The sequence below is a fragment of the Madurella fahalii genome (assembly GCF_045866475.1).
Source record: "Madurella fahalii IFM 68171 DNA, scaffold_1, whole genome shotgun sequence".
Classification (NCBI taxonomy): Eukaryota; Fungi; Ascomycota; class Sordariomycetes; order Sordariales; genus Madurella; species Madurella fahalii.
In genome coordinates, this window is record NW_027263971.1 from 10,077,793 (window position 1) to 10,099,906 (window position 22,114).

The following is a 22,114-nucleotide window of genomic DNA, read 5'->3' on the forward strand; positions in this document are numbered from 1 at the left end:
TCTCTGCGTTGGCATGGCCGTTGTGTAACTAGTTTAGGGCACACAGCAGCATCGAATATCACAGATAAGTGATACGGCCAATCTAAACGGGCCGCTCGGTGAAATCAGGGGAACGATGAAGGCACCGCTGGGGGGGCTTGAGGGCCATTACAGTGGCCGTGTGGGTGTACAACCTGGACTGCACCCTATGTAGGAGAATAGCGAGTCCTAGTATGGCTGGGCAGATGAAAAAGAAGAAGCCGAGCCACCTTTGCACATCCGAACCCTTCCATAATGATTGTCCATTCACCCAACCTACAACAGACCCTGGGCACGCCTCTCTCCCTGCAGTTTAACTAACCAACCAGCATCAAGCTTCGGAAACATCGTTCGAACCCGGCTCCTCTTTGTGGATGGAGCCATCCTTCGCTACTTGTGTCCGCATCAGCACTACGTACAAGCCATCACGCAACTATGTCGTTCTTATGCGAACCCCCCGTCCTTCCGGGGTCTCCCGGCAACCGATATGGCTTTTCCGCGAGGCTGCACTGTTCCAATTTCGGGGTCTTAAGCTCTCGGCCAACCATCAAAGAAGTTCCCGCTAGAGCGGACACTTCCGTTTCGAACCCAAGTTCTAATCTGACGCCACTTCCGATTCTCGAGTTCTCGGAGTTCCCCCAACCGCTTGAGCTACCGGAATATCCTGACCCTTCGTCGCTGATAGCCGTATCGGGTCTTCCCAAGTCTCTTACGGCACCTAGTTGCGGCCAGGTTCTAACCCCTATTGGAAAACGCCCGCAGGCCCGTCTCGTAGTACCCGGAAACCCAGCCGACTGGGAGGCAAGAAAGCACATCATCCAGGACCTTTACATGGACAGGAATCTCATCCTAAACGAAGTCATCGACATAATGCTGAGAGAGCACCAGTTCAAAGCAACGTGCGTGACTGACCTTGAATAACGTCTGAACCTACGGGTCCTCGTCAATGACTGACAAGACTGGTATCCTAGCGCGAGAATGTACAAGGGACAGTTTGCGAAATGGGGGTGGACAAAGTACAACAAGTCAGGCAAGCCCGGCTCGACGAAACCGACAAAAGCCAAGACAGCGAGAAAGAAATGTACCGAAGCCAATGTGCAAGGAGCGACAATCTGCAGACAAACACCGCATCTCCCCCAAACTACACAGGCCCAATTCGTTCGGCTCCTCCACTTCAGTGGGGCAGATCGAGAGATGCAATTGACTTTGGGTGCATACGCAGCTTTAATTTCTCACTGGTCTGAGCGGGAGACACCCTGGAAGGCTGAATTTCCAGGGGAAACACTGGACGGCTTGGATGGCCAACTCCACAGATCGCTACAGCAGAAGAACTCGATCCTCCAGCAGGTCAGAGCTTCCTTGGAGCACTTCTGCGGACGCCGCACGAAACTGGGTGGCGAGATGCTCCGCCACGCTTTCTTGGAGATTGAACACGCTCTCACAGAAGGGCTTGACATTGAGGCAGTATGGGATTGCTGTCTAGCAGTACCTCAACTCGTCTTGTCGATGGGATGGACGGATATGTTCTCCATCTTCGCTGGCTACCTCCACCAATTCACCAGCATCAAGCTCTCAAACCACCCGATCAACAAGATTGCCGAAAGTCTCCATAAGCTCTCGCATCACCAAGATACGGCGTACTGTCTGCTGCGGATGTACGTTACTCGGGGGTGGGAGATCTGGATCGAGCGGGTCACCGCAGTGCGAGGCCAACAAGACGACCTCACCGTCCACCTCAAGCGTGGATACATCACTCTCATGAATCCGGAGCCTAAGATGACCGAAACTCTTGTTCCCGACTTCTGCCAGGCAGTGAAGCAGTCGCTGGCCACGCGTGGCACGTTCGCGACAACCAGCCGCATGCTGGAGCTCGAGCACCTGCTGGTGCGCATGTATCTCCCTCTTTTCACGCCCGAGTCGGCGACGCGAGCGAACCGGATGCTTACAGCACTGGTCCGGCGAATCGAGGACAATCCCAGGAACAAAGGCCTGCCGGTGACCGAGTGGCATTTCCTGGATCGATATTTGGTATTCAGTGCGAACTACTTCATGGCGTCCGTTGCCGAGTACAACGGCGAGACGGCCAAGGCGGCAGTGTATCGTAAAAAGAGCCTTGACACGCCCAAGGACTTATTTTGGTTACAGACGGCCCTGGTTACTGAGCAGCGTCTGCAGCTGGCGGGATACCACGAAGAGGCCAACGAAATTATGGAGGAGCGGCTAAAGGTGCAATCCCAGCACAACTGTACTGAGCTACGGGCCTGGCTGACCAGTTCATAGGAGAGAGTACGGCTGAATTCAGCACGCGTTGAAGAGCTAGTTTGACCTCAGTCCATCAGTTCGTTGAGGGACTGTTACATCTCAGAATGACTCCATAGCAAAGGATAGGTACCTCGAAGTCGTTGCATTACCAGTCTGAATCATACGCACTGCCATTTGTGTTTGTGTGCGCATTTATAGGATATACCGTGTGAGACCGATATCATAGTTTCCATCAGCTCAGGGTCTTATTGCGTTGTAGAGGGACTTTTCTTAACCAACCCCCGCTATACACATAAAAAAAGAGAGAGAGAGAGAGAGAGAGAAGAAAAGGAAAAATGAAAAAGGAAAAAAAGAAAAGGAAAAAAGAAACAAAGAAAGAAAGAAAGAAAGAACGAAAAGAAAAGGGAAAAAGAAAAAAAGAAAAGAAAAAAAAGGAAAATAGAGTAGTGTCAGAAGAGAAAGAAGAGACAGGTTAGGTGAAAGGTAGTAACTAAAATATACCTGTCGATCTAACTTTATCCCTTCCGCTTCTGCTAAATGGAAAGCGCAGGAGCATGACGGAGATGAACACAAGAGCTAAAGACTACGTCTGGCTTTCCAATCAACCGCGGCGTTGTCGGCTCAGAGGCAAGCGGTTTCTTCTCGGCGAAGTCAATACTCAGCGTGTGTAATGTTATGATCCTTGAGACCTCATGAGCTGTGTGGTTCATATCTAATTTCGCTGAGCTTTTAATAATACCCCCCTAAAGCACTCTGTAGTCAGGGTGTATATATTGATATGAATGGGATATTCTACGTGTGGTAGACAACTGAGTATTGATTTTTTTTTTTTAAAAAAAAAAAAACATTATTCATTTTGAAACGCAATGCCCTGCGATGATGAACACTGATATAATTGGTCCGAGTTCCTTTCCGAATACAAAATGCTCGGATTTACCCCAACTAGATACCTTAGCCCGTTTAGACCACTGACTTGCCGCCGCGTATTCAAGCTCCGTTCCGGCCGACGGCCCCGCATGATCCGCACTTGTCGGCCTCCGATCAAACTTTTGAGACTTTGTCCTGGGCCATGAACAGACTTTCCGAATAAACTTCCCGCGCAGAACCTTAAAGATTACGCTGTCGCGCGGCTACGATGGTCATATTCCCGATTGAATGGGGCAAAAACCCTATGGTCTGCGCTGTGCACCACTCGGTGAGATTGCCGGCAGATGGAGTAGAAAAGGGAAGGTCGCCCGGCCACGGGCCTACGGCATTCATCAACAACGTCGCACGAGTGCTACACTGTGGTTGCCGCCCTTTCGTATATTACCCGGGACACGAAAATAGCAGTGATGTGGCAATCACTTGATACGGAGCATGCTTTAATTCGCCGCTGCTACCCCCTTCTAGACCAATTGAAGGCTTCGAAGCAAAGTCACCAAAGCGGCTGAGTTTGAGCTGAGTGTGTATGCGCGCGCGCGCGTGTGTGTGTGTGACGGCTTGCCCCGGTATTTCTCCCAAATCGAACCCCTATCTGCCCAACGTCTCAGCAAATCCGATGTGAATGTTATTGCCGCACATCGACTCGGCGACAACCCGGCAGGACGATGGAATTCACTAGGAATACCGGAATCCTTCAGAGAAGGGTGCTGTCCGAACCACGAGATGAAGCCCCTACAAAGGATTCCAGTTCCAGGGAAATATGGCCCCTGACCACGCTTTGGGTCTTTACAGCCATTTTCAGCACCCTCTATTGCGTCTACATCTACAAGAGCCTGCTCAGCGACAACCCGCAAATCGGCAGCCTTCTGCCGTCTGCTTCGGACACAAATCTTGTCGTCTCGATCCTCTCGCAGGTTCTCGGCAACACGTTCGAGGTCCTGCTCATGGGCGCCTTTGACGTCCTGCGTTGGCAGTTGGCGTCGACCGGCTCAGGCGTCTCGGCAACGACCTTCTTCCAGCTTAGCAGTTCAACGCAGTGGATTCCCGTCTTCTTCCTGACTATGACAAAATTATCAAGCGGCTGTATTGGTATAATAAGGTATTGCATCATTGCATGTTGAGCTAAACATCATATCGTTGTGTTCTTCTCGACTAACTCGGGGAACTCAAGACTTCTCGTGCCCGTATTCGGACTCTACTTTGGATCCATATTAAAATGTCATCTTTCCCCCTCTCGTTGCGTGCTATCTTAGAATATCAAATAACTGATTCCCCTTTATTTTCCCGATGCAGATCGAGCGGAATTCGTATACTACTTCAGGGAGACGGCCGAACGCACCCAAGTTTTCGCAGGCTCCAGCGCTCCGCTCGACGAGGCCCTTCTTGCCGTGATTCCGCCGTCGTACTTGGGAGTCTTCTTCATGTCGTGGATTCCGACTTTGCTCGACGTCCCCAAATATGCAGCACCCACGCCCATAGCCGACTGCGGGGCAAACTGCACGTCAGTTTTCCTCCCAGGCGGAGTCGAGACGGTGCGGAAAATCGCCCCATTTCTGAACATGACATTGATGGAAGGCGGCACATTCCGCAACTCGGAGACGATCCAGATACAGAACGCTCCCGGCGTACTCCTCCGCTTTGACAATCTGCCACCGAGCTTCGACTTTGACCGGACACGCGAGTGCCATACCTACGGGCAACACAACAATGACACGCTACAGATCTGCATGAAGCCGGTCAACGACTCTCTCGCGGTTGGTGTGTAACCAAAACAGGCAATGATCCCGGTGAACTAGTTAGTTACGCTACTGACACGCTCTCGAGGCTGGGCTGCTTGCCCCACGGTCTTGTACCAACGGTCCCTCTGCGCCTCCAACACGACCTGGCTCCAATCGGACCCGCTCGCCACAGCCGTGCTCATGACGCGCTACAAGCAGTACGCCACGACCGCCTACAACGGCGTCGACTTCTCCATCCTCGACGTCTCCCCGACCTCGGCTCCGATCCGCGAGACGCTCAACGCAACCACCTACCTCGCCATCTTCTCCAAGCTCTTCCACCCGCCCTCGCTCGAGGCCGGCAGCAGCCCCAACGACGTCTCGGTCATCAAGTCGGTCACCTACGGCGTGACCTGGCTGATCCGCCTCTACGAGGACGTCTTCCCGGACGACTCCCACTCGCCCCTCTCCCACCTCCGCAACTTCCTCGCCATCCCCCAGCAGTTCATGGTCACCTGCTTGCAATTCGCAAACTACAGCGTCCCCGCCGAGATGATCGAGCTGATGGGGGGCCGCTTTGCGCTGCCGGATGACATGCAGACGGTGGCGGTGAAGGGCCAGTCGAGGACGAGGTTCTTGGCTGTGGGGTGGGTGGTGTGGGTGTACATTGCCAGCGCGGCCGTCATGGTCGTGGCCGTGGGCGCGATGATCTTGGGCATGGTGTTGAGGAAGGAGGGGATACTGGCCTCAACGGGGTTCGTCGAGATTGATATGGCGGCAAGGTTCCAGCAGGCCTGGGAGGATCGCGGCGGTGAGGGGGATGGGATGGCGGCGATGCGGGAGCTGGGGAGGGCCAAGGAGCTGCAGGCGGCCTTGACGTCGTCGTTTGGTGTAGCGAGAGAATTGAGAAGGAGGCAGATTCGGGTCGTGTCGCTCGGACGTTCTGAAGTTTATCAGGGGTTTGAGCCGGAACGACCACGCAGCTTTGAGAGGTTTGCGTTCCAAGAGGGATTGCGCGACGGGCGCCGCGATGAGAGCGGTGTCTGGCCCGACATGGTGGTAAGGTCGGATACGTACGAGACAACGATTGAGAGTCCCGGCACCAAGCCCAAATGGTAACGGTGCCGTGCTGTAAGTAATACCATACATGTATTTGACCCGCCCTGATCATTTACTGTGGTGACCTTGCTAGACACAGCCCGCTCTGAACTCCTCCCTTGTGACTATCGGTTCGTTGTACAAGAGCTGGATTCCTGAAGGGAGGAGTTCTCCGGCGACCTTGCCCATGCGATCCCAGGGATATTCCAGAGGGGCGTCCAAGCCGCCCATAAGCGTTGAGTTTACCCCCATCCCAATGCTGCGCCTAGTAGTTGCTTCTGGGGCAAATTTTGTGATGAGGATTTTGCGCAGCGGAACCTTGCGGGTTATAGCACCGTTCGCAAGTTTGCGTAGAAAGTCTTCCTCCTGCTGTTGGAAGTCATCAAGATACAGTTGCCGTTGATCTTGGGCGTCAAACATCCACTCAAACGTCTGAAGACGGGGCGCCAAGAGGTTCGCCTCGCCTTCGCCCGACCCGGTCGCCCAGTACGATAGGCTCAGAAACGTCAAGCGCTCGAATGGGTTGAAGCTTACCGCGGTGAGCACTCGGTGTAAGTATGGATGCTGGTTGAAGATGCTACCGATCCGGATTGATTCCAGTGACAAGGCGTGCGGAACGAGGCAGCCCCACACAGATTGCAAATCGAGATGGTGATATCCAAGTCGGTTCATTCCGAGGAGAGTGAATCTCTCAAGTTTTTCTGGCCAACTCATCAACTCGACGAAGTAGTCCAGCCAGTCTTGGAAGTCACTGATCCAGAGTTCGGTGAACGGGCCCCGGCCTTTACAAGTTGCATCCTAGTACACCAATCAACAATAAAGTCATGGCGGGAAAATACTTCATCGCAAAGGAAGTATGGATAGGCAAAGGGCCATTTACCCTTGGGCGGATCCAGCCAGTTGTTCCATCGCTCCGGGACTTGGATAGCCCAGTCAACTTCAGCTCCTTGATGCTCGAACTGATCCTGTCTCTCAGCGCCGTGAGCATGACATCTCCAGGCATCCCATTCAAGACGAGTCGTTCCAGACGAGGCATATTGGCACAGGCTGCGGTAAGGCAGGTGGCGTAAGCGCTAGATCGACAGCCTCCCGGCACCTCGCGGATGCGCAGACTCTTGGTGTAGGTGAACCAGGTAACAAGATCAGCGGCTACGTCTAAGAGTTTGGAACCGACGTCAACAGCAGAGGCGCGTAGGTCAAACACCAAGCCTCGGCACATCAACCCGAGGCTTCGGTTGTTTTTGATGCTGCGGTGGAGCAGCATCATCGACTTACGGAGAACAGATGTGTATATAGCGCTGTTGAGCAGTTCAGGGAAAGGAGGTTCGATGACATCTCCGAGAATGATGGTTGAGTATAAGACCGGCATGGCAAGGAGATGGAACCGGCGGCAAACCAGCGTCATGGCCCAGTGATCTGCATAGAGGTCCTGGAACATATACTGATCGGCGTTGTCCGGCCAGGCTGCCACCGTCTCGATGATCTCGGCTAGAACCTCGTTGGGAAGACGGAAGATGAAGCAATGTCGCGGCCGTGTGCCGTCGTGGGTTCGGCTAGGAGAAGGCATGGTCCAACGCCGGTGAGTGCTGGGCACGATGTTGGCCGCGGTTAGTAGGCACCTTAGGCGCCAAAGTTGATCTTGCGCGTAGTTAATATACGATAAGGCGGCGTCTTACAGCTGTGGGAGAGCGACGCCTTGGCGACTGTGGCGATTGCAGCCCGGGCTTCTGACCAGGAAGTTGAAGATCGGATACGGATTACTATTAGGCTGCAACTGCGAAATCTAGTGCTGTGGTATCCTACGTAGGTACTGTACGTAGCGTAGCACAAGTATCTGGCTAAACTCAATTGGGAAGATGTGCATTACGGGGCCGCGTTGGGCTGAACCATAGATACCTACCTTACCCACCTACGCCCCTGATTGCTCTGAGAATAGGGCACTGTCCTCTTGCAAACTGTCCTTATTCAGACCACTGTATATCATTATTATTATTCATATAGCGTTCTACCCTAAAAGGTATGCCGGAGCACTGTATATTATTGTGCTGTTACTGGGATTGCAAAGTCATGGTGCTTGACCCTTGTACCAAACTGCGGGCTTTGAGAATGTGAGTTAAAAGAACCGCACTTCGAGTTAGTGTTGCAAAAGAGTTAGTTTTACTTATTTTTCCTGTTCTTTTTCGTATTCATTACTAATTGCCCACATAAATGTGCTGTATCTCAGGATATGCACGGCTGTCTCGAATGTGGCAAAATAACTCTTACGTATCTCAGCTCAAGTGACCGAGTTCATGGGCCAATGGCATACGTTAGCACAACCATTTACATGGCCAAGTTGAACTATTCTGGTGTACGCTATTACGGTTACGGTGAAGTACGCTGCGAACCTAATACTAAACCAGAAATGAAACCCGTAGGCCCCGGATGCGGGGTAGGGGTATAAACACGGAACTTTTGAGGTTGCATCATCGACCGGACCCCGGCCCTACTCAGCTGCACTAGGGTATGGCAACGAGAGTGCAGACGACTCAACGAGAGCACGATTCGAGTAGCTTTAATATCGCTGCGCAACCCAGTCTCCTGCAACGCGCGGAATACAGCCTACTACACTCCCATTCCGAGTAAGGCAGTGGCCATGCTCTTCATCGAGACAAACATCACCGCTGGCTCCTACCTCCTTATTTTGGGCGGCGGGGCTCTCTTATGTTATGTGATTTCCTCCGTCATCGCCTGGAGGCGCCTCCGCGAGTTCAATGGCCCTTTTTTAGGCTCCTTCTCGTACCTCTGGATCATGCGCGCCTGCGCCAGCGGGAGCATGGGTGTGCGTTTCGCCGCAGCGACCGCTCAGTACGGCTCAGGGCCCTCGTCGACGGTTCGCATAGGCCCCAACGAGCTCATCACATCTGACCCGGAAGTCATCCGCCGCACGTCGGCCGCGCGGTCCAAGTACACCCGGTCCAACTGGTACCGGCTGAACAGCTTGGATGATCGGAGCGACGCCATGTTCAACACATGCGATACAGCCACCCACGACAGACTGAAAGCTCAGACGGCGGCTGGGTATACCGGCAAAGACAATCCGCACCTCGAAGCCGAGATTGACTTTGTGGTAGGCCAGATGGTAGAAAAGATCCGGACGAAATATGCTGCCAGAGACCACAAGGAAAGGAGTAGAATGCCCATGTTTGACATAGCAACCATGGCCCAGTACTTCACATTGGACTCGATTGCCAGAGTTGCATTTGGCCAAGAGTTTGGCCTTGTCTGTCAAGAGAAGGATATCTACGGTCATATCGATATGCTCTACGAGGTCGCCCCGGCGTCTGTATTCGTGAGCGGCGTCCCATACCTCAGGGCCATCATGGGGTCCAATTTGGTGCTCACGGTTGCTGGGCCAAAGCCAACTGATAAGAGAGGCTTGGGGAGGATCATGCGGTTCGTGGTAGTTCCGGCTCCTTCCATACTAGATACCCATCGCTGATTGACGAACCATAGCATCGGCCATGAAATTGTTCGGAAGCGGTGGGCGTCGGATGCCAAAGATAAAGAAGACATGCTGGTCTGTTATCAGCCAGAGACGCAGCGCGAACCATGAACAGTTGCTTATTCGCGGTTACAGGGTTCCTTCATACGCCACGGTTTGACCAAGCGCGAATGCGAGAATGAATCGCTCTTCCAGATCGTCGCCGGCTCCGACACCACGGCCACGGCCATCCGCGTAGCCATGCTCTACCTCATGGCCACGCCGCTCGCCTACCGTGCTCTGCAGGCTGAGATCGACCAGGGCATCCGAAGCGGCAAGATCTCCAAGCCCATCACAAACGCCCAGGCTTTGGAGCTTCCGTACTTACAGGTGTGTCTTGCCTTGTGCTCAAAGACGCAGCCCGGCATGAAGCTGACCGCAATGGCACAAATAACAGGCCGTCATCTACGAAGCTCTCCGCCTCCATCCCCCGTTCACAGGCCTCCCTTTCAAAGTCGTCCCCCCCGAGGGCGACACCATTGACGGCAAGCACGTCCCCGGCGGCACGCTCATCGCCCCTGTCTTCTGGGCCACCGGTCGACACACCGGCGTGTTCGGCGCCGACGCCGAGATATTCCGCCCGGAGAGATGGCTCGAGGATGGAGAAAGCGGCAGTGATGCCAAGGAGAGAATAGCTGAGATGCGGAGAGTGGCCGAGCTCGTGTTTGGCTATGGTCGGTGGGGCTGCGCAGGCAAGATGCTGGCGTACATGGAACTAAACAAGGTTTTGGTCGAGGTGAGTGCTGCTGATTTACCGATCAAACACGTCAGTCAGCAATCCCACGGGCTGACAGCCGCACGCCCCCAGCTTCTGCGTCACTTTGACTTTCAGCTCGTATATCCCTTCCAGCCGTGGAAGAGCGCCAACTACAACTTGTTTTTGCAGAAGGAGATGTGGGTGAGCGTTCTATCGCGCGAGGCGGCGGCTGCCGAATGAAGCGACGTCTTTTCTGCGAAATGAGTCCCGGTCGAGGATCGGTACCAAAGGATTCGCGGAATGTTCTTAGGTTTCGTATCGATGCCGCTTTTCCGGAAGCCCAGTAATATCACCAGCGGGGATGGCAAATGCCACAACGGCCGGTTCCGAGATAACGGGGCAGGATTGCGGTCCACTGTTGGACGGAATCGACAAAACGGCCAGGAATGGGAAATTTGCCAGAGGCGCCGAGAAACGCGGTTGCAGCGGCGCTGCTGACGGACGAAACGCCAATTGCACTCGACTGCACTGCACAGGAAGGAACGGTCACTTTTCACGGGGCATCTGAACAGGTCATTTGATTTCGTTTCGTTTCTCGGTCTGACACGTCGCCAGACCTGTAGCTGCTGAGTAACCTCAGTCCCAGAGAATGCAAAATTTCCGTTCTCCCTCTCAGCTGGCTCCGAGATGCAAGATCCTGATCGTCAACGATGAGCAGCCACTAGTCCTAGAATGGCTTCGCCCAGAAACGAACCTCGTCGCAGATTCAGGGGATCCCCCGGGCCTGGCTCGTGCACACGGCTGGCTATCCCGCTTTTGGCCTGACGGCCAGGGGCCGTCCCGGGTACCTGCCTTATCTCCACACCCCCCTTTACCCCTTCATCCGCCTTCCTCTTCCAGTTGCTGTGGCCGAGTCCGCTCTCTCTCCCCGTCGTCGCCAGCCCCTCGAGACATCCATCTCTTGTGCTGCTACTGCACCTCGGCCTCCAGTCCACTCCTTTGAACTGACCCGTCACTCATTTTCGAAGCAAGCGCGTCTTGCTTGCCTGAACGGAGGCTTCCAAATCCTCTCATCGCCATTTCTGCGGTGTGCGCTCTTTTTTTTTCTCTTCGCCGCAGCTTGACTATCCTTCTCTTCATTTCTGCAGCTGGATTTTGTCAATTGATCCGCACCTGCTGTCCTTGTTGACCACCGCTCTTTTTCTCCTCCACTGCCGCAAGCATCGAAGTCCTGGCGACACCTGAGACGCGGACAGCGGTATGCAATCTTGACGCATTCAAGGCGAGAAACCAACCACTACTACATATCTCCCGGCCGCGACACCGACATCCAATCCGCCGTGGCTAATCCGCCCTACCGCTGCCCTTTTGTCGCGATCCACAACCGCCCCCGCCATGTGGCTACCCCGATTACTCCAGTCCCCAGCCATTGCGCTGCTGGCTTGGTCCACCATCGTCCGTAATGTCGCCGCCCAAGTCTCGACCCCCTGCTTTCCGATGAACAAGACGTGCCCGCCGGATCCGGCCTTTGGCATGGATGTCAACTTCCACTTCAACCAGACCCCGCGAGTCGAGGCCTGGGAAACGACCGTCGGCCCGGTGACATACGATGTAAATGATGGGGCGCTGTTCAGGATCACGAATATGGGCGACTCGCCGACCATCCGGACAAGGTTCTATTTCTTCTGGGGCCGCACCGAGATCTGGCTGAAGGCTGCCAGGGGCACCGGCGTCATCAGCTCCGTCATGTTCTTGAGCGATAACCTTGACGAGATTGACTGGGAGTTCTTTGGCAGCAACGAGACCGTCGCCCAGAGCAACTTTTTCGGAAAGGGCATCAACGACCACAGCGGTGCCGGCTACCATACTGTCCCCGGCGGTGTGCAGGACGACTACCACAACTATACCACCTACTGGACCAAAGATGCCCTCGATTTCTACATCGACGGCAACAAGGTCCGTACCCTGCTTCCCAGGGATGCGAACAACTCGTACACATATCCCCAGACGCCAATGCGCTTGTCGATCGGCATCTGGGCCGGCGGCGACCCAAGGATGCCTCCAGGAACGCGCGAGTGGGCCGGCGGCGACACAGACTATTCCCAGGGACCTTTCGACATGTGGGTCAGGAGCGCCCACGTCACCGACTTTAGCAGCGGAAGGGAATACGTGTACAGTGATAGGAGCGGCTCTTGGGAGAGCATCCGGATCGTTGAGTAAGTCTCGAAATCGCCCTGCCGCGGTCTTGTGCCGCCTGGCCCCGCTAACCGCCATCCCACGAACAGGGGGAACTCGACCATCAAGGAGGTTTTGAACGCGCCGCCGGAGAAGACACTTGCTGAAAAGTGGAACGAACTGCCCAATGGCGCCAAGATTGCAGTGTATGCAAGCGCTGCTGGCGTGGGAGCCGCCCTCATCGCTGTCGGTCTGCTTTACTGCATTCGACAGCGTCGCCGAGGCGCCCGCGAGGCTCGCGCTGCTGAGGCGAGGGCCGAGGCGGAGCGTCTGGAGCTCGAGCGATTCAAGAAGGCTGGCGTAGACCCTGACAGCTTCGTTACCAACGCTACCGAATACAATGCCAAGGACATGCGCGATAACAGCCTCGGTGATAACAACAGCTACAGCGTACCGGCCTCACCCGTCGTGGCCGCATCCCCTCTCGGAGAGAAATGGGACTCCGCGTCAGCGGCGATGGCCGCCGGTATGGCAGGCGGCATGCGAAGCCCCATGCCGCTGCTCCACGACGGAGCGCAGTCGCCTCGCGTTGCGAGCCCCGGCCCTGGCTCCGGTATGTATTCGGATCGGGCAGCAAACACCAGATCGCCAGCCCCGTCCATGGTGAGCCCCACGCAGCAATATGCACAGCAATCTGCGCACCGTAGCTTCACCAGTCCGAACCCCCAGATGCGTATGGGCTCTCCGGCGCCTTCGCAGCACGATTTTGGCGCCATGAATAGGGCAGCAAGCCCGGCGCAGCTCGCACACCCGCAGCCCCAGCGGAGCTTCACATCAGACGGGTACAGCGGCCAAGATGCGGGGCATGGCGGACAGGATGCTGGCTACCGGAACGGAGGGAGTCAGGACTACTGGGGCAATGGCGGCGGCTACCGTTGAGGTCACCGGTTGGTAGATTGTTGATTTGGTCAGGGATGCAATCTAGGGACGGATCTGGTTTTCGCTCACTTTGTTTTGCTCTTGTTATGGCATGAACTTTCTTTTGGTTTGACGATCTTGCGCGCGCCCTCCGATGACGAGTTTTGTGGGGTCGATTCCATAGACGGGCTACAGGCAAGCATACTCTATGCGTGGCTTCATCTGTGTTATGACGCGTGCCTAACGACGGTCATTAAGCAAGTGTCTAATCTCACGTTGGGATTGGCGCCGTATCGGGATTCGGCGGCATGCCACTGGGGATCGAGCTCTGGTCAGTCGAGCATGCTTTGCGATACCCGTAGCTTTCTTTTTGCGTCACCTATTGGCGATGTTAATTATACCCTCGGTTATTCGTCCTTTCGCGCTTAGAGTCTAGTATGAAAAGGATACAGATCCTTTAGTGGATACAAGAAGCGAGGGTCCTGTTATGCATGAATCGACGCTAACCTAAACTTGAGGGACTAATATGGATGTGTGCCCGGGGGGGGTGAATGGATTCATAATCCAAATGATTGTCATGCTTGATTGACGTGATGGGCTGCTTGGCCGGAGGTCGAGGAAAACAAGCAGCAACAGACGAGCTGGCACCTAGACAGCTCCTTGATAGGCGCCGCATGAGAACTAGAGTGGCGCGGGAATGTATCGGGTAGGAGATGGGTAGGGCGGACCGTAGAAGGTCTAGGCTCAGGAACCAGGAGCGTCTTCAGGCAGAGGTTACCATTTCGTAAAGGACGCAACAGAAATGACAAGTAGTTAACGCGCGCTTCCGTTCGGAAGCTATAGGTGCCCCCTTCTGTTCTCATAGTCGTGGTAGTTCCTTGTTGGAAGAGAGACAAGCAATACAAGCTTGAAATTCTCGGGTAATGCTCCACAACTCCTTGGTTCTTTGACGCCACTTGATAGAGGGTTGGCCCTCGTTTTACTGAAAAAGAGCGGTTTGCTATTGGAGCATCTCATAACTGTAAATAGGCTCCTCTACAGTGATAAGACTTTTACATTAGCAACCAAGGTAACTTGACTCTTATTTTTCAAAGTTATCTCCGCAAGGAAGGGGTTGTCTGTCATAGTTACCTCCTTGATCCCTATTAGGTATCTTGCTCTGGCACTGGGAAACATGGTGACGGCCGGGGAGTATTCAAGATGCACAGTTTGTCAGTCGGAATTCCCAGAAGTGACAACTACTAGCTTTAGAAGGTTTAAGTCACGACGCAGTCTGCAAACACACCATGTTCGAACCCTAGTTCGTGTACACTACGCGACGTGGCTCTCATTAATTAGCACTGTAGTGCATCTATCATTAGCAGTGCGTGAACAACACAGTTTGGCATTTGGCGCAAATATGCCGGCCTCGGTGTGGATGCATTGTCCGTATATGAATAAATTCTCCATACCGCATCACCAACCAGATCAGAGGATAGATTGGCTGCCTGCCCGGCTAGCTCAATCGGTAGAGCGTGAGACTCTTAAAGATTCTCCCGAATTAATCTCAAGGTTGTGGGTTCGACCCCCACGTCGGGCTCAATTCCCGTCTGTATCTTCTCTTTTTCTTTTCCTCCCTTTCTGATCTCTCCCTTTTTTTATTTTTATTTTTATTTTATTTTCTGTTCTATTCTCTTTGTTTGTTTATTTTATTTTATTTTATTTTATTTTTATTATTTTATATTTTTGCGTTTAGTTCCGGTTCCCTTTGCACAGGTTCTTTTCGAGTGTTATGCTTCTCTCTTCACCTCGGGTTCCGGTTTCTCGTTCCCTTGTATGCGTATTCTGTCGATTTATCGCTTTTAGATCTTGTTTTCCGTGTAAATTAGATTACTTCTATTATCTTACGTAGGTTGTTTAGTTCATATATGTTATTTAACCTGTCCACATGTTGTGCCGTATAAAGTAAGCAAAACCCAAGGATAGCTACGTCGACTCTTGAACATGTGCAACTCCAATGTCCTTTTTTTGGGGAACATCGCTATGTCCAACGTAGCCTTATTTCCGCCCGGTGCCACTCTTGGGCGGGTTGATCAACGACAACAGACAGAACTGCCAGATTGGGTAGCCGATCTCCTAAGAAGAAATGAGAGACAGGTGCACGCCGCCATAGTGGATACATGTTAGGTAACTGCTAACGAGCTGGGGATCTCACTGGCAATTACTTGCCCCGGACATACCTCGGTCTGCTAAGCCCTAAATCAAGTCGGAAGAAAAGCTCCCGAGTCAGCCCAAAGCCACTTAATACTCGGACGGGCACGGTCAACCTACCATAGGGCTGGTACCCCTCTCCCCCCCTGTATTGTGAACACCCTTGTCATGGATTCGTCTGTCTCACGCCTCTGTGTCTCGCACTTGCTTCTCTTGGCCAATGGCGGTTGATGGAGGGCTTTCCGGTGCTTGAATGTGGATGGGACGTGGCGCAGAGCAGGGCGCCGTTAAGGGCGGATCCTGCATTCATTCAATTCTCCTGTGGCCTTTGTCTTGCCTCAATGACCGAGGATGAGATGTAGTGCGAGATCAGTTGATCCAAAATGCATGGGAACACGACAGAGATCTGCGTCAGGTGGGAATCCTGAAGGCGGTGGTTGGACCTATGGCACCGTAGGGACGGTTGATTTGGGGGAGGCGAAACCAAGCCATGATGCAGGAAAATGTTGGTTTGTGGCTGATCCCGATAAACAGCCCAGTGGGGAAAGAATGTAAGATCGGAGAGGCATGTACCAGTCCATAGAAAGCATGTATGTACTCGTGACAACTCATCGGGGAATTTTTCTTTTCGATAGCGAGACCTGGATCGTAAAGGATGGGAATGCACAAAATTTCGATGGGGCCGGATTAGTGTCGCCATCCCAAGCTCCAACGTGCTGGGCCCGGTAGAAGCGGTTCCTGGGGTCTGAACGTGTGGCTGAGGATCTTCAAGCATTAGAAAAACAATATGATTGTGGCGAATGAACTCGTCATGGGCATGCATGCCATCGACCAATGCGGCTGGAGACGATGCCGATCAGGGCGGCTCGCAACCGAAGGGTTAGGGGAACTGGGACGAATCGACGATTGGCGCTGAGCCGATGCTGTGGTCTGAACAATCGTGGCAGCAGCGGTTGCGAACCTGTGTGGTTCCTCGGTGCCGACTTGGCGCGGTGCTCCCCACAGCTTGCCAATCAGAATTTGACCTCGGAACGTAGGCTGCTCGGGAAGCCGCAAGAAATCTAGAACCGTCCAGAATCGAGAGAACGCTGCACACGACATTGCATGATGGGATTTGTGTCTTTTCCGTTCAACGGCGAATCAGGCGGGACAATTAGCCGATTCAGCATTCCTGACATCCAATGGGCGGGATGCGAGGGCACGAGAAAGCAGCCCGCTGGGCCAGCAAGCGTCAGCTGGAGCATCCCGCACAGCCAAAGCATATTGTTCTTGCAAGCATACGTCGACACGTTCGCGTCCCGGTGCATTGCGCCAGCACGGATTCGGAGCGCTTGCGTTGTTCCCAGACGCCATCCATCTCAGGAGAAGTCCGACTGTACAGTACATGTAGCAAACGGCGCTCCACCGGATAGTGATACCTGTTGACCGGTGGCCAGCTCACCGACTCAGACGTAGCAGGACTCACCGGTGGGTCCGCGGCGTTCGTATCTTAGTGTTCATGAGATGCCGAGAAATTAAGGCTGGGGAATCGCCAGCCCCCGGGCGCCCAAGTCGGTTTCGGTTGGCATCCGCTACTCCTCCATACATACCAAGGACAATCCATCCAGGGACATTTTACGACGGGATGAAGGCAGGCCGGACAGAGGCTGGGCAACATACCTTACCAGATAGCTCTTCAAGATGCCCAAAGCAGTGCCGAGGTGTGAACGGTTGAGACTAGCGGTGGGCGGGAGTTTCCGCACTGTCAAACGGTTCCGGTCATGGGCGCCAGGGACCCAGAGCGCTTGGCCTCGAGAAGCTTGTATCCGGGATCCGCTGGAACCGCTGTTGTTTGTTGTTCAGCCTCCGGCCGTGCTATCACTTGGATGTGTAGCTGTCCTAAGTTGCTCGGTAAGGCGAGCGGTTGGTGTGATGGTCTAGACCAATCTAGTAGCTGATGGGCTTTGCACGGATTTTCCAATTTTCTCCCTCAGGGTCCAATGCGGGGCTCGTTTAGAGCGGGACAGTCTTAATCGAGGGGCGGGAAGCTCAGCGCCACGATCCTGGCTGAGCGACAGCAAAGCAAGGAAACGCTTCCAGCATTCAGGGTCGGGAGGAGGAAGCGAGTGTTGTCAAGCCGTAGATCCGGCATTGTCAATCCCGGACGACGCAAACTCGAGGTCTCGACGCCGACCGGGTCACCCGACCTGCCATCTGTTCCCTGGATCTTGCTGGAATCAGCTGGATAGATGTGTTGGGGGGGTGGGGTGCACACAAGGGAGCTGCGGGTTCTCGCGCAAGCGAAGCCCTGCCAGCCTGAGGGGAACCTGCAGGGTACTGGTACACCTCCCGAAGTCCGTCACAGGGTAGCTTCCGACTGGATCGCCTTCGACTTTTGGGATTTAGAGATCTACATCTAAACCACCTGCGCATAGCCCGGTGTGACGCTTGAGCGAGACATACGCCCCTTCTCCAGAGGCAATGCGCTGTTGCAGAAGCACCAGCTTGCAAGTCGAGGCGTGTTCGAGGAAACAGGGCTTGCGCTGAGACGGCCCTTCTTGGCAGAGACTGCCAGCATCTGTCAAGCCCTGGTAAACTGACTATGTCACAATAGTAAACCGACCGTGTCTCGACGCGGCGCCATATCGTACGAAAAGTACCGAGATATCCGGGGCCGCAGTGTCGTTGCTAACGCAGAAATGAATTTCAAACGCCCATGTAGATCCCCACGGGGCTGAAGAGCGATGGGGAACCCTAACCCTGTAGCTGCCTATCCGGTCCCTGCATCTCGGATTCACCAGAAGACAGGGACCCATGCGTCGTTTTACCGAAGCGACATAGTTGCTTTACTAGGCTCAGATCTTGCAGGCAGTTCTGTGTCCGGAACAAAAGGTCCGGAGGGCAGCAAGGTACCACATTTTGACGCTGTCATGCTGGAGAGGTTCTGGTAGCAGCAAAATAGCACTGCGGATCGCGGATGCGAATTGTCAACCGCTCTGCATTCAGGATGCCTATTTTGTCCCCTAGCGGCCCGCAATCTTTCCCTTTCAGGTATTGCTTTTACATGCCACAACGGTTCGAGTTTGCCGCAGGGTTTCCAGGGACACCCTCAGCAGGTGATTGAGACGTCCGTAGTGGCAATACGCACCTGTTTCGCAGTGCCAAGCTTTCCTCCCGATAGGTACCACCCATACCATCAGTTGGGGTCTCTCCCCAACGGGGCTCGACTTACTTCTCCCCCCTCCCCCTTATTCACAACAACATCAGACAACACCGGGTTTCCCCGCCAAGCAGCTTCCAGCTCCTTCCCGAAACATACCAATTCGTATAAAGCTACACCTAAGGAGAGAAGCAAAATCACCGCTAGCAGCAGCCCATGTCCCCCGAAGGCTCTGGACCACGACAGCCGCGCACGAAACCACCTATCGTCTTTGCTGTGATTCCTGGGTCGCCCAATTTTAATGTGCACTGAGCACATTACCAGTGACTGCCCAGCTTGCGGGAAGGACTACCTTGTCTATGTCGAGTTCTGCAAGGACTTTCACCCGCCGATGGTGAGCTGCCCTCAAGGGACCGTCGTTGCCCGCATTGCCATGGAAGAAGGGGGCTGCCCAAGTCCCGTCTGTCCAAACAGCAGGAGCGGCGGTTGTTCGGTGATGTAGAGGAAGGGGGGCGGGGGAAGAAGGCAAGGACGGGCTCGGACCTTTTCACTGACATTCGACGAACCATTGGCGCCGTGCGCGCTTCCTCCTCAGAGCTTCAGCCCGTTGTGATCGACCTCGACAATCTGATCCACGCCCTCGTACTCCGGAAGGTCGAAGTCGTACTTTTTTGCGATTGCCGGCGTGACAAACCTGGCCCGCACCGGTCAGCCCTACCAACACAAAACGCCCGGCAGAGCGCAGACGTGGTACGTACCGCCCGCCGACGAAGTGACGGCCTTTGAAATACTTGACCAGAGGTTTGGGCGCCGTCAGGCTGACAAGAAAATTAGGGTGAAAGTTGCTGCCAACCCCTGACTTGGGAGGACCCTCTTCGATATCCCAGGAGGATGGAGCGTCGACCGAGGTGATGGGGACCTTGGTTTCGGCCATGGCCTGTATGACGGCTGGAAATGGTTCACGGACCTCGCCAGAGAAGCTGAAGCCTTCGCTGATTTAGCTGCAAGACAAACGACGGAAGCGGGGGCAAGTCGGGGATGGGAAGATCAAAGAGGAGGACCAGAGCACGAACCGAATATGGCATCGATAATGTGGTCAGTTGACTGCAGCGCAGTCGGGAAATCGTCCACGAAAGGGATGTCGAGGTCCTCCAGCTGCTTGGCTAGTCGCTACGAACACGAATAAGCGACATGCGGATGAGACTGTGGGGGCAATTCATGACAGCATGTACACGAGAGCTGCTCTGGTCACCCCAACAGGATGCGGCCATTATTGAAAGAGATATGGATCCAACTCTTGAAATGATAAAGCTAATGTGAAGTGATCCATACATAGGGGCAACTTTGCGAATTGTGAGGACGGAGGCTGGGGCTGAAGAGACGACTTGGAAGAGAGAAATCGTTCTCACCTGATAGAGATCATTCTTGCTTCGTTTTGGGTAGTAGATTGTGGGTTGGTAACCGTAATGACAGAGATGGCGGGCGGCGACAAGGCCATCACCCCCTGAGCCGCTTGTTAGTGAGCGCACTGGCCAAGGCCCAAGTAAACAAACCACTGGTCGACTAACCATTGTTGCCAGGGCCGACGGCAACCAAGACTCTCCTCCCTCTGCCGATAGGATGAACTCGGTAGACTTTACGGGTATGTTAGCTAGAGATCAAACTGATAATTGAGTCTTAATATTTTTCTCTAACAGACCAGCTTGTGACACGGAGAGACCGGCGAGCTCCATGAGCTGGTCGATGGAGAAAGCCCCGGTGCTCATAAGCTCCCGGTCGAGAGCTGCCGCCGCTTTTGCTGAAAGTGTCTGGGTATCATTGAAAAGGTCAGAAGCCTAGTCTCCAAAACCGAGCGGGGGAGGGTGATCGGCGCAAGCCATCTTCTCAAAACATCACCATCTCGGCAACGCAACCTGGCGTACCTTCAAGGCCATCGTAGAAAGAAACTATGTGCAGTGTATCTCATGAATGAAAGGCGGCGTGCGGGGTAGACGACGACGAGCGGCGATGCAATTTTTGTCCGTCTGAAGCCTCGGTAACTTCAAGAGGAGGGGATGAAGTCGACTCTGACATCACCTAAGTACCCGGATGTCCCGCCGAGGGTTAGGGAAGGGTGACTAAGCGGCTATCGCAAATGACTGGCGCATCTGATTGGGTCTCCCGCCCCACGATCAGCGCTGGGCCAAAATTTCCAGCGGGCTGCCTGTGCATCCAATCGGCAACACAATCGAAACTTAGACGTGAGCCTTCGCACCAGACAACACTGTGACCGGCATCTCGCGACCCTCGTCTTAGATCGTATCTACGACCCAAGGGGAAAAGAACATGGTGGTCAAGATCAGGCTCGCGCGCTTCGGGCGCACAAATGCCCCCTTCTACAACATCGTCGTTGCCCACGCACGGTAAATTCATTCCCCTAACCCAATTCCCCATTCCCGGCCGGCGGACCTGTCTAACGTCCCCATAGAACCGCACGCAACAGTCGGCCGCTCGAGGTCATTGGCACTTATGATCCGATCCCCAAGAAGGACTTGTATGACGACTCGGGCAAGCTGCACAAGGACATCAAATTGGACACGACGAGGGCAAAGTACTGGATCGGTGTCGGCGCGCAACCGACCGACACCGTGTGGAGGCTATTATCGATGGTAGGGGGGAAAATTACGCAGCCAGCCGCGCGGCAAAGCTAACTGTTCTTCATCCAGATTGGCATCGTAGAGCCCAAGCACCGCCCTGCCGCGCCGGCTCCCAAGACTCCCGTGAAGCAGTGACGAGAAAATGCGCGCGCGACCTTCGACACATCAGCTGTATTCATATATCCCGATTCCGACAATGCGACATTCCATATTGCATTTCAAGGCGTTTGCGAGGTAGACCTGGACTGTACGATAGGGACGAATCAACAATTAGACTCTGTCACTTGGTCGTGGTGTCTTTCCAAATACGCAGAGCGATCTTGTGTCTGTCCGACCGGCCCAACCTTTGGAGAGGACAAAACCTAAAGTGGATGGACGGCTTCTGGGACCATTCCAGTTGACGCACGGAGCCCTGGTGCCTCCGCAATATCCCTCCCATCCCCCCACCAGAGCCCCATGTCATCTAGCATGCTGAAGTCCTGATGAAGGCGTTCTAAAACGAATGGGAAGAATAACGTTTATGGGGCATGTCCCAGGTCCTCAACCGTCTTGGTGGGGACCACTCCGTATGGCGCACACTGTAAGTAGGCCGCTTGGAAAAGCATTCTGCGCAAGGCGGGTTAGGAAAGCAGACGATACGCGTTACGAAACGGAAAGACGGGGAATTCCCATTGTGCTAGACTACGATATCAATACTCTCAGACACGTACCGTACCCCGCTCGCCCTTATACAATGCATCCGTTCCCGTACGCCGGAAAAAAACACCTCACAAAACCCTTTCCCGACCCCTCGCTTTACATGCTCCCCGAAAGATC

At 54.1% G+C, this 22,114-nt stretch overlaps 7 protein-coding genes and 1 non-coding gene across 8 annotated transcripts; 6 read left to right on the top strand and 2 right to left on the bottom strand.

Annotated features, from left to right (window-relative positions):
• Positions 1 to 453: 453 nt before the first annotated feature.
• On the top strand, positions 454 to 2,298 carry MFIFM68171_02724 (uncharacterized protein; the record flags this gene model as incomplete). Its single annotated transcript, XM_071058146.1, has 2 exons — positions 454 to 917; positions 990 to 2,298. The coding sequence occupies 2 exons, from the start codon at positions 454 to 456 to the stop codon at positions 2,296 to 2,298; spliced, it is 1,773 nt and encodes a 590-aa protein (XP_070914247.1).
• A 1,571-nt stretch (positions 2,299 to 3,869) lies between these two features.
• Positions 3,870 to 6,041, top strand: MFIFM68171_02725 (uncharacterized protein; the record flags this gene model as incomplete). The annotated part of the gene is made up of 4 exons (XM_071058147.1): positions 3,870 to 4,303; positions 4,376 to 4,422; positions 4,498 to 4,962; positions 5,029 to 6,041. The coding sequence occupies 4 exons, from the start codon at positions 3,870 to 3,872 to the stop codon at positions 6,039 to 6,041; spliced, it is 1,959 nt and encodes a 652-aa protein (XP_070914248.1).
• Positions 6,042 to 6,110: 69 nt separating this feature from the next.
• On the bottom strand, positions 6,111 to 7,587 carry MFIFM68171_02726 (uncharacterized protein; the record flags this gene model as incomplete). Its single annotated transcript, XM_071058148.1, has 2 exons — positions 6,111 to 6,818; positions 6,901 to 7,587. 2 exons carry the CDS (start codon positions 7,585 to 7,587, stop codon positions 6,111 to 6,113), a joined length of 1,395 nt encoding a protein of 464 aa, XP_070914249.1.
• Positions 7,588 to 8,655: 1,068 nt separating this feature from the next.
• MFIFM68171_02727 (uncharacterized protein) lies at positions 8,656 to 10,480 on the top strand (the record flags this gene model as incomplete). Its single annotated transcript, XM_071058149.1, has 5 exons — positions 8,656 to 9,455; positions 9,516 to 9,579; positions 9,640 to 9,873; positions 9,941 to 10,279; positions 10,352 to 10,480. The coding sequence occupies 5 exons, from the start codon at positions 8,656 to 8,658 to the stop codon at positions 10,478 to 10,480; spliced, it is 1,566 nt and encodes a 521-aa protein (XP_070914250.1).
• Positions 10,481 to 11,635: 1,155 nt separating this feature from the next.
• MFIFM68171_02728 (uncharacterized protein) lies at positions 11,636 to 13,354 on the top strand (the record flags this gene model as incomplete). The annotated part of the gene is made up of 2 exons (XM_071058150.1): positions 11,636 to 12,456; positions 12,526 to 13,354. The coding sequence occupies 2 exons, from the start codon at positions 11,636 to 11,638 to the stop codon at positions 13,352 to 13,354; spliced, it is 1,650 nt and encodes a 549-aa protein (XP_070914251.1).
• A 1,468-nt stretch (positions 13,355 to 14,822) lies between these two features.
• Positions 14,823 to 14,912, top strand: MFIFM68171_t18. The gene is given in 2 exon segments: positions 14,823 to 14,859; positions 14,877 to 14,912. It is a non-coding gene; the product is annotated as a tRNA-Lys (tRNA).
• A 4,341-nt stretch (positions 14,913 to 19,253) lies between these two features.
• Positions 19,254 to 20,596, bottom strand: MFIFM68171_02729 (uncharacterized protein; the record flags this gene model as incomplete). Its single annotated transcript, XM_071058151.1, has 7 exons — positions 19,254 to 19,356; positions 19,421 to 19,649; positions 19,736 to 19,832; positions 20,072 to 20,166; positions 20,231 to 20,296; positions 20,362 to 20,497; positions 20,585 to 20,596. The coding sequence occupies 7 exons, from the start codon at positions 20,594 to 20,596 to the stop codon at positions 19,254 to 19,256; spliced, it is 738 nt and encodes a 245-aa protein (XP_070914252.1).
• Positions 20,597 to 20,987: 391 nt separating this feature from the next.
• Positions 20,988 to 21,433, top strand: MRPS16 (37S ribosomal protein S16, mitochondrial; the record flags this gene model as incomplete). Its single annotated transcript, XM_071058152.1, has 3 exons — positions 20,988 to 21,064; positions 21,130 to 21,310; positions 21,368 to 21,433. The coding sequence occupies 3 exons, from the start codon at positions 20,988 to 20,990 to the stop codon at positions 21,431 to 21,433; spliced, it is 324 nt and encodes a 107-aa protein (XP_070914253.1).
• Positions 21,434 to 22,114: the final 681 nt, after the last annotated feature.